This window comes from Crocodylus porosus, unplaced genomic scaffold (assembly GCF_001723895.1).
Source record: "Crocodylus porosus isolate Cpor-Errol unplaced genomic scaffold, CroPor_comp1, whole genome shotgun sequence".
Classification (NCBI taxonomy): Eukaryota; Metazoa; Chordata; order Crocodylia; family Crocodylidae; genus Crocodylus; species Crocodylus porosus.
In genome coordinates this window covers 86,061,304-86,072,350 of record NW_017728947.1, presented here as the reverse complement: position 1 = coordinate 86,072,350, position 11,047 = coordinate 86,061,304, and the positions used below count along the sequence as shown (strand labels likewise).

At 45.6% G+C, this 11,047-nt stretch overlaps 1 protein-coding gene across 1 annotated transcript in view; it reads left to right on the top strand.

Moving 5' to 3' along the window:
* EML5 (echinoderm microtubule associated protein like 5) overlaps positions 1–11,047 on the top strand; it is a 222,112-nt gene that overhangs the window by 42,463 nt on the left and 168,602 nt on the right. Inside the window, exon 2 of the mRNA XM_019552385.1 lies at positions 7,558–7,717. Within this exon, the coding sequence (XP_019407930.1) occupies positions 7,558–7,717 (160 nt within the window). The remainder of the gene's footprint in view (positions 1–7,557; positions 7,718–11,047) is intronic.

The following is an 11,047-nucleotide window of genomic DNA, read 5'->3' as shown; positions in this document are numbered from 1 at the left end:
ATCTGGCATCCCAGCGGGGAAGTCCCGGTCCCTGCATAAGAAAACGGAGGTGAAGAATTGGTTAAAGAGGTCTGCTTTCTCCTCTGGTGCAACCACCAGATTGCCCAGCGTACCTTGCAGGGGCCCCATGTTACCCGGTGCCTTCTTCATCCTCCCTGTATATTTGAAAAAGGACTTTTTATTTTCCTTGATCTTGGATGCTAGTCCTAGCTCTATGTCTGCCTTAGCTTTCCTGACCGCTCCCCTACAGGCCTGAGCAGAAGACGTATACTCCTCTTTGGAGATAGCACCCCCTTCCACCGGTTGTATGCCGTCTTTTTGGCAAGCAGGCACTCCCGGATGCCCTTGGTTAACATAAATAGTCCTCAGCAGAAAGCTCTTTCTCCCTGAGTACCCAAGAATGGGTCTTAATGAAATCCTTATTCCTTGAAGTACACTCACCGACACATGTTCCTTTTCTCTTACAGGAGAGCTCTGTTGCCCTCTGCCCTGGAGGTGAGTCTGTCTACCAATTAGCCCTTTCCCTGCTGGGCAGCTGACCTGGCTCTTTGGTTATAGGGTCCTAGTGTGGCTAATTCCCCAATCAGCAGCTCAGCTCTTTGTAGGCTAGGCCTTGCAGGAGAGGAGTTTTTAGTTGGAGATCAGCTGGCTGTCACTAAACAGCATTTGCTCTTGCTGGCAGCCTCTGGCGTGCCCTTTCTTGCTAGGCTGGTTGTTTATCCCAACAGTTGGAAGTTCTGTTGCTTTATCTGCCTATGGCCAGGCCTGGTTTCTGCTGCAGGTAATCCCTTTGCAACCCCCTGGACCTCCTGAGTTAGGCTGTCCTTTTTGGGTCCTTGCCCCCCTTGCTCTCTTTCCCCTTTCCAAGCAACACGGTCAGGGTTCCCTGTTACACTCTTCCATCTGCTCCTTTTTTTCTCCCCACTCATGCATGTCACCTTTCTCTTCTGGGGATGAAATGTGCTGATGGTGTTAGATCAGGTGATAGTGCTTCAGTTCTTGTCAAATAGGGAGCTATAGAAGCTCCTTTCCTTTGTGCACCCCTTTTTAGCAGTTGAAGTATTTTCCTCATTTTGGAGCTGTCTGCATGAAATTCCTCTTGCAGCTGTTGTTTTCTTTTTCTTTGTAAACAAGACTTGAAATAGAAAAAAATGAGTAGTGAAATGAAAGAGAGCTTAGCAAAAGTTACCTGATTACTTAGGAAAACACACTGCAGTAATCTTCTGTAGCTTGTTTACAGAGAAAAGGAATTGTACATCTCTTGAAAGTGTTTTTCTCTTGTTCCCGGCCTAGCTTGATCCAGCCTGTCACTATTGTGTCCCTAGATCTCCTGTGTCTTCACTGAATTTGCTTATCAAGTTCTTAGATACAGATCAGCTATTACATATTAGAATTTATTGCAACTGCAGACTGCCTTACCCTTTTTTACTTTGTCTCAGAAGCTAAATGCATATAAGCTTTAACTCATGTTGTATAATTTCCATTTCAAACAGCAAAATTCAAGATCTTCCATGTTTCAGGGGTATAGGTTGTAATCATGTTAGTCCAAGGACATAGGCAGACAAGATTCTTTGGGTAAATTGGATATCTTTTATTAAACCTATTAAAATAGTTGGAAAAATTCTTTGCAAGCTTGTGAGTGCAAACACCCTTTGTCAGGCTGAGGAAGCATCTGCAGTTGGTTTGTGCTCTTTCTGGATGAAATAGAAAGGAAGCCAGAGGCCACTATGCATGTGAGAGACAGTCAGTGAAAATGCAAATTGAGGCAGGCAGTGGGTGAGGGGGGAGAGGGGAGTGTAGACCTGGTGATAAAAAATATAGCTGGTAAATATTAGAGATGTTACCTGGGATGTCAGATAAGTTATAATGTGTCATAAATCCAATGTTTATATTTAGTCCATGATTTTTTGTATCCAGTAGGTTGATGAAGTGAAGTTTGTAGACTTATTTGTGAAAGGTGTTGTCTAAATTTCCTTTGAGGTTTAGAACGGAGAGACTGGAGAGAGACCATGGTCTTCTTGTGAGAAATGTGCCCCCACAGATAACTGGGTATTCTTGTCTTTGATAGATTTTTGGTGTGTGTTCATTCTGCTGTGCAGTTGTTTGGTTTCTCCTACATATTTTCCATCAGGGCATTTGGTGCACTGGATAACCAACACTTCCTCCAGACCATGGGCATGGCTATGGGCACCAAAATGGCCCTATAATATGGCAACTTCTTTGAGCCATCTGGAAGAAGAATTCCTCAGAACTGCATCATCAAACCCTTGCTATTGTGATGGGCTGGCTGGCAGTGACTTAGCCCAGGGGTTTTGAAAGGGTAAAAGATGATTGGAGGACTTGGGTTTCCTTTTCCTCACCAATCAGGCCTCAGAGACTCACCCTCCATGTCCCGCGATTGGCCCCTTTGGTCATCAGGAGGGGGATAAAAGGGGCAGCGTGGCTGACTCAGGAGAGACCAGCAAGGGACCACAAGGAAGGAGATTCAAAGAGCTGGGCCAGCGGGGTGGGAGCAGTTGCCCCAGAAGAGCCTGAAGGAGTGGGTCTTGCAGGCAACAGTGGGACCCTCAGCAGTGCGGCGTGCAGCCGGCAGGAGAGGCTCCTCACTGGGCTCCAGGATCCCCTACGAGAGGCTGTGCCCAGCAGGAGAGGTTCCCCAGCTCCAGCCAGGATCTGAGAAGCAACCTGAGAGGTTCCCAGCTCTGCTTCCAGCTCCTCCAATCAGAGGCCAGGCAGCTTAATATGAGGCTGGGGCTCCAGGAAGGTTAAGACCCCTAGCAGCTTGGAGCAGTGCCAGAATTGGTGTCTGTGTTTCTACATACCACATGGGAGATCCAGGTTCAAGTCCTAGCTTTGGTGACTTGGGGTGAGTGAGGTAACAGGGAGAAATTCCTTTTGCAGTGTAGATGGCCATTGTGTTTTCCCCCTTTCCCCCCTCCAGGTACATAGGCCCTATTTTCCTTGTCATTTGACATTTTGTATTTTGTGCCTTTTATATTTCACCAGTCAGTATTGTTTATTTTGTTGTTTGTGTTTTACCCTGTCTTTTGTCAACTGGATGAATATGTCTATGATTGTAAGTGTCTAGCGTTTGTTGAATCCTGCCCCTTGGGGCATTGTGATGTCCCCTGTACCCCCTGATTTATGCTGATTATGTTCTCAATATTGCTCTCTTATTAAAAGGTATATGGTTAAGTTCCCACTGGTGGTCTGGCTCTGCTCTATAGGGGGAGGAGAGTCCCTACACCTCCCACAGCACTTGTGCACTTGCTTTGATCCCTTCAATTGGAGAGGGGGTACCTCTTGGAGTACCACCTCGGTTACACTATACTTAAGATATATTGATAACATCATCAGCATTTGGGCTGAAAACCTGCAATCCCTAATTGATTTTTCATTAGAAATTCAGCAGTCATCACCCCTCTTGAATACTTCAGCACCAACATTTCCTTTTTAGACTCTGTGCAGAATGGTAAAATACAGACCACCATACACAAGAAACCCACAGACGAGCATTCATATCTGCACAGAATCAGCAATCACTGTAAACACTTCAAGAAAGCTGTTATGTACAGCCATACCCTCTGATACCACTGGATTTACACTGAGGAGAACACCCATGATTGTCACCTCACAAATCTCAGAAAGGGTTTTCACTCAACAAGGACACTTCTCCAGAGAGAGAGATTGCACCCAGATGTGAAGAATTGCTGCAGTACAAAAAGAAAACCCCTATGAATTGCACACCATTAGTTATGACGTATCATTCCTCCCTGGAACCTATACCAAAACTCCTTAAGCAATTGCAACATATACAAGAAAACCCAATTTTTAAGGGGATCTTCTCAGAACCACCCATCCCAGCCTTTAAGCAAGCACTGAACCTTACCAATCTCATCACCAGAAGCAAACTTGCTACGGCTCGAAATGCACCGAATGTATCCCGACCATGCCATGAGAAGAAATGTAAAAGTGTACAACACATCTCCACAAGCCCTGCAATTACCACACCCCACAACAGAACGATCAGCATTCCTGGATCTTACACCTGCACCTCCAAAAATGTAATACATCTCATCCAGTGCACCGGATGCCCTGATGAAAAATATGTAGGAGAAACCAAACAACAACTTTATGTCTATCAAGGGCAAGAATACCCGAGTACCTGTGGGGGCACATTTCTCACAAGAAAACCACTGTCTCTCACCAACCTCTCAGTTCTAATCCTCAAAGGGAATTTACACAACACCTTTCACAGATGAGCCTATGAACTATAAGTATTCTCCAGCACCGAGTATTCTTGGAGTTAGTCTGAGAATCAGGGGGAAGAGAACTTTTCTTCCTTTGATTCTTTTCACCGTCACTGATGCTTCTGTTTTCCCCTACTAGAGAAAAATGTAGTGCAGGCACCTTTGACATAATAGGGCAGGCTCTGGCTCCTTCCCTTATTTGGTCAGTTTAACTTTCTTCATTTTTTGAGAAGCTGAGGTACAAGCTTGAATGGGAACTCTGATAGTCCTGGGAAGATATTAGTTAGGTGAGCAATGCGGTTCCTGTGGGAAGATCTTTTATTTCTCTCCTCACCTGCTTGACACTAGCTTGCCAATATTTATCTTTACTTAGGATGCAGACAGAAGTAATTTTGCAATGTTTCCAAGTGTAATGGGTTTGGAAATGTCTCAAGGGTATTTTTTCAACTGCAGGTTGTACATACAATTCTGTTGGTGCCCCCTAGCTGGAAATGTTCAAAATTGCCCTATAGGAGCCTGCAGCTACTTACAGCTCTGCTCCTTTCCCCCTCACATGGAGGGAAGAGGAGAGGAGAGCCTTGGAGGGTAGAGGTAAGCAGGAGTCAGGTGCAGGGGCTCCACAATGCTGGGATTCTGACACTCAGCACCAAATTCCCCAAACTTCTTCTCTCCCCTCTTAGCAGAGTGAAGAGGTAGAGGGTCCTGAGCAGTGTTGGGGGCCCTGGGAGTCAGCAGAATAAAGGTAGTGGAGGAGTCTTTGGCAGCAGCTCCCTGCTGCTGGGATCCCAACTCTTCATCCTCTATCTTTGAACCTTTTGTCTCCCACTCTTGCTATGGGATTTGTAGGGAAATTGGGGTCTAGAGAGCCCAGCCTCAGTGTCAGGGATAAGTGAGGATCTGTCAGGGAACAGGGGTCTTAGCAAGGATTCAGAAGTGTCCCAGAGCCTAGTGGCTAGACAGCTGCCAGGCTGTCTACCTCTCTTTCCCTCTCTCCTTCATGGAGCAGGAGCAGAGTGCAGCACTGTGGGTTTCTGGAGGACTAATGGGTCTTCCTGGCTAGGGACAGACATTCAAAAAGACTGAGCCTGAATTTATTCAATCTTTGCAGATTAGCCTAACCTGGTTAGGCTGAATCAGTTTAACTGCACAGACATCCCAGAAATGCAAGTACATGCCTGCAGTGTCTCAGGCTGGAAGCTGGGGTGGCGCTAGAGCAGCCCTCCCTTCCCCTCGACAGTGCTGAGCTTGGGGGGGGGGCTTGGCCAGGCCGTGGCAGGACACTGATTAGGGTGGGGTTATGACTAGTCCAGCAGGGAACTGATAACACAGTATTTATCACCCCAGACTCAGTGTTTATCATCCCATTAAGAAAACAGCACAGGGACATTATCAGCTATCTGTTGATTCTGCCTTTGTCCCGTCTGCTACAATACGGACCATAGCCAGCATGCAGTCTGTTAGCTAATGGTGAGAGGTGTCTGTGTAAGGCAGAGAGGACCATAGAATCCCTGTTTAGCAGAGGGTGGGAAAAGGGTGGAGCGGGGAGAGCAGGGAGAAGACAGGCAGATGCCTGCAGTCTCTGCCAAGCTCCAGCCAGGGAGCAGGGGGAGGGGCCAGCCCTGCTAAGGAGCAGAGAGCCCTGCCCAGCCCAGAGAGCATGCTGGGATGCTGGGGCTGTCTTGTTTAACTTAAACCAGCAAGGGGTCTGGGACGGACATTGCATAAACTGGTTTGACCCAAATCAGTTAGGTCTGATACTGCGTTCAACCACATTTATTTCAAGCCGGTTTCAGCCATTTTCAAACTGGTTTACGTGCACTGAACATCTGTTCTGTTACATGTTTAAACCAGTTTCTGATCACTTAACCTGGTTTATGTGTAATGTCTGCCCCTAGCCCCTGTGAACATGTTACAAAAAGTGAAACGCTTCAAAGTAGTACCTCATTTAAAGAGACAGAATTTTGGAGTGTTTCAGCCACTTTTGGAAGGCTTTAAAGGGCATGTATGTTTGTAAAGCTGCCTCTTTGAAATGTTTTAGTTTAGTTCTGTACTCGCTCTCTGTTCCTTTTCTTATTCTACATATTTCATGATCACACAGGCAGAGTTTAAAAGTTCATTTACACCTTAGCTCTTTGTCTCAAGGGAAACTTAGCATATCAATAAATAAATGACAGGTCGGAAGCATATGCATATTCCCTTTGTATACACATTTTTTATTTTTTATTATATATATTTATAGTTAGGCCTCAGGCTTAGACTTTCCAGCAGGCCACACTTGTTTGTTTTCAGTCTTTCCCAACAATTTAGTTGGGAGAAACTCCTTTAGCAATATTAAATGGTCACCTTTCAAATACTTTCCCTCCTGGCTCAAGTACAACATTTCACAGATCACTTGGCACGCCATATTCAGTTTGTATAGTGCCTTTTCAAATACAGAGACTGGATTTCCATCGATAGAGAGTCCTTCTGCTTAGCCTCTACTATTATGAAATGGGTATATTTATATCTTGGGCCCTTTTGTTAAATCTCATTTACATAAATCTGTGAAGTTTGAACTACCTGCATTGGGTTAAGTTGCCATTTTTTTAGATCCTGACACATTGAATAGTTAGAGCAGTACATTGTCGTTCTAGGAATATAAGGGGATTTTTTTGTTACACTGGTGTGTTTTTCTCTGCCTATACTCACAAAAAGACGTTAGATGAGAAACTAATTATTTTTGTGGAGGTCTATATCTCATGAACCCTTTGGCGAAACAACCTCAAATTTACACCCCTATATTTAGCATAGCTTGCTCTGTAAATTATTATGCCACATCAAGAGCGATCTAAAACACTATAAATAATTAATGTTTAAATGCATTCTTTGCCATATTAACTAGAAGAAAATATTATTTATTAACATATGTCAGTCACTATCCCCAACTCTCCTTAACTGAGTTAGACATTTTGTGCTGGTGCTTTTCAATAGACAAAATGGAAGTAGACAGCTAGTAGGAGATGGTATATTTTGGCTTATGTATTAATAAAATGTCTGTTGCAGAACAGGATATTCAAGCATTAGGAACTGTCTTGCAAATTAAAAATGACTTCATGGAGTCTCTGTGGCTGGGGTCTTTGTGGCACCTTGAAAGCTGTCTTACATAATGTGAAATCTTGTAACAAAGATGGAGAATATGTTATAAAAAACACTTTTGCTTGGGAATTGACATTGACAATCAAGGTAGACAATGTACTTGTTTCTTGAACAAATATTTAGTGCTTTAAATTATTATTTATTTTTATAATTATTTATTTAATTTTTGCAGCCTTGCTTTGCATCCTGAACGAGTGTTGGTGGCAACAGGTCAAGTTGGGAAAGAACCATATATTTGCGTCTGGGACTCTTACACTGTGCAAACTGTTTCAATACTGAAAGATGTTCACACACATGGTATAGCTTGCTTAGCCTTTGATGTAGATGGGCAGGTATGTAATAACTTTTCTATTTTAAAAAATACGTTCTAAAATGTAAGTTGTTAATCTGTTATACGTTCTGCAATACAGCTTTCTTCCAGGAGATGCATGAGAGGTTTCATTTGTCTAGTTTTAGGTCCAAAAAAGTGATGAAGTTAGTATTTACAGACACATCTTTAAGAAGAGATTTAAGTGATGAAAAGGAGGGAGCCTTGTGTACTGTACCAGAGGGATTATTCCAGGTATAGCATAGGACAGGGCTGTTCCACTGGTAGTCCATGAGTTAATCTGCAGCCCCCCCAAGCTCCCACTCAGCTGCTTCTCACCCTATTGCTCCAGCTGCAGTAGCAGCAGCCAACTCAGGGTCTCTTTCATTTCCTCAAGGGGCAGAGCAGAGCAGCGCGGCTTGCAGTGTTAGGAGAGTCTGCAGTTGGAGAGCTGTGGGGGGCTGCTCCCATGTGCAATGCAGAAGTTAGGGAGAGGCTCTGCCTGTATTCGCAGTGAAGTGGGGAAGGGTGGAGGGCATGGCTTGTGTTAGTCTGGCCCATGCAACGTATGCCTGCAGCTATTGTGGAACCTGGCAGTTACACAGCCCTGATGTAGAGCATGAAAAGACACTAATCATAAGAAACTCTTCTGTAGTCAATACAATAGCATTCATTCTGGATTTAAAAAAACAACATGTGCATGGGTTTAGTGATGAATTATGTCATAAATAATACAGGCCTTTAATACAGGCCTACAGGGGAGCTTTAAAGAACATTTTCCCTAGGTAGCAAACCAGTTCTTGGTAGGCATGAACCGATAGAGATTTTTGGGGCTGATACCGATAGCTGATTTTTAAGGAGGCATATTGGCTGATACTGATTGATTTCCAATAGGGCTGCATGCAGCTGGTAAGTCTGGTGTGGTGGAAGGGGAGCAGGGAGGAAAAGGGTGTAGGGGGACAGGTCAAGGCCCCCGCGGTGAGTGAGGGAGTGGGACTGGGGCTGGTGCAAGCGCTGCCTAGCTGGGGCACCGCTGCCTCCCGCCCCACAGAGATCTGGGGGCACCCCTCCCCCCATGCCCTCCCGGACGAGCGGTGGTAGCAGTGGTGGGAGCCGCTGGATAAGCAAACAAGCCACTGAACGTGCTGTGTGCAGTGGGATCTGCCTGCCCTCCTTCCCTTCCCGTGCCCCTGCCCCCGGCCCAGCTGGGCAGTGCCTGCCCCTACCTCAGCCCCACACTCTTCTCATCACAATAGACTTACCAGCTGCACACAACTCTCCATGCTGCCAGCTGTGCTTCTCACTGGCTACACACTGTGCTGCAGCTGTGCGCATGCACAGGCCATTTATCTGCCAAATTATTGGCCACTTCAGGCTGATTTCCAATATAGATAATTATCTTTTATATTGGTGCCAATCCGATATCGGACCAGTGTATCAGTGCACCTCTAGTTCTTAGCGTCACCTAGTCTAGGAAAGGGATATGGGCGGCAGTTGTGACTGGCCATCATCAAGGGTAGATTTCTCACTACTTTTGGACTTTGAAACAGCATTTTTTGTAAGAACGACATTGTTATGTCATTCTAGCATCAGTCATCTTTGCGTACTTAATCTCTTACTTCAACTATCATAATCTAGGGCAAACATTTACCTAAGATTGCTTAAGTCCCCTGGAACTCCTCCTTGTCCAAAACACCAGCTGTCTGTTCTCTGACATGTCCAAAATTTGCTAAAGGGGAGTGTGGTATACTGCCTGACAGACCATAAGGAGATGGGAGTGAGGTGTAGCTGGAGCCCCCTGTTTGTCGAGGAACACTGAGGAGCCAGGAAGGAAGCAGGCATATGAAGATCACTTTCTTGATCAGTGGCACCTCAGCATTGAAGAGACCTGAAGGCACCTCAACTTTACCTGCCTCATTTAAGTCTTGCCAGATCTTAGTAGAGGGGATTTTGCCAGCTAAAAGAAACCCACCCTTGTCTAATTATGCTCAGAAAAGAAAGATTCCCTCCCTTCCTTGGAAGAGGCCTGTCTATATGGTCAAATGCTCTGAGATCAGAGTTATGGCTGACAATTGTGTGATATAAAAGATGAAAACAAAATTTGCTATGAAAATGAACAAACATTATAAATCAGTAATTATATGCTGAGAGACAGACAAAGATATAAGAATAAACAATCAAAAGAAAATGTCAGAATAATAATGTGTTTTACCCTGTATCTTAACCCCAGGACTGCAGTTTCTATGCAGCTCAACAGGTTAGAAAGCAGTTTCTGCTTTTGGCCTTTCTGTTAAGGCCTCCTGCCCCTTCTCCTGCAAGTCAGAATATTCAGTCTGCTGACTGAGGACCTAAAGCCATTCCTTATGCTTGAGAAACTGAAGACAAACCCCTGCTGTCCTGGCAGTGTTTAAGTATGGTTTCTTGCCTGGCCACTTACATACAAGCTCCACTGGGAAGTCCATGCTATGCGTATAACTTCCTGTCCCCCCCCTCAAAGGGTGCATGTTTACTAGACCTGAAGACTTCATGGATCTGATTATGACTGGGAGAATATTTGCATCCTTTCAGACATCTCCAAGATGTACTGTCTCTCACTTAATTTTCTCCACTGTGAGAAATGTCCTTCCTTGAATAGCCTGTTCACAGGAGTTATTCTTATGAGTCTGTTCTTTTCAAATGTAAATTCATCATTGTTGGGAAGGACCTGGTTGAAGTGCCTGCAAAGATCTGCTTCTCTGGCTATTTAGCATGCCCGTGACTGGGCCTAGTTTAAACTTGCTAATACCATGGCCTGATCATGGTAGGGGCAGCCACAACAGGATGCAAGGGGAGCAGAACAGCTCGGCTGGCCTGGGCCCTGGCCAGTGCGCACAAGTTCTGGCTGGGCTGTTCCTGGTGTGGCTGCAGCCAGCTGGGAGGTGAGGGGAGCAGAGCAGCACCTGGCTGGCTGCAACTGCACTGGGAAGAGCTGCACCGGAAACTGCACATCTCTGGTGCGGGTGGAAGGCAGCCAGGAGCTACAGCCAGAGCTCGACACGCTGGGCAGATGCTGCCTGGCTGCAGCTGCACTGGGAACAGCCCTGCCAGAAGGTGCACGCTGGCCAGGACCCAGGTAGGTGGGCACCGGCAAGAGTGTGGTGCAGGAAGTGGACTTGGCTCAGCTTGGCTCCATGTGGAGCACCGCGGGGTCAGCTGCAGGCCAGATTCAGTCAGTTGGTAGGCTGCCCTCTACACACCCTCTACACACAGATGAACATGGGTTCATCAGTGGCAGGTCTTGTCAAACCAACCTGGTGGCCTTTTACGATCAGGTCACCAAATCATTAGACGCAGGGGTTGCTGTGGATGTAGTCTT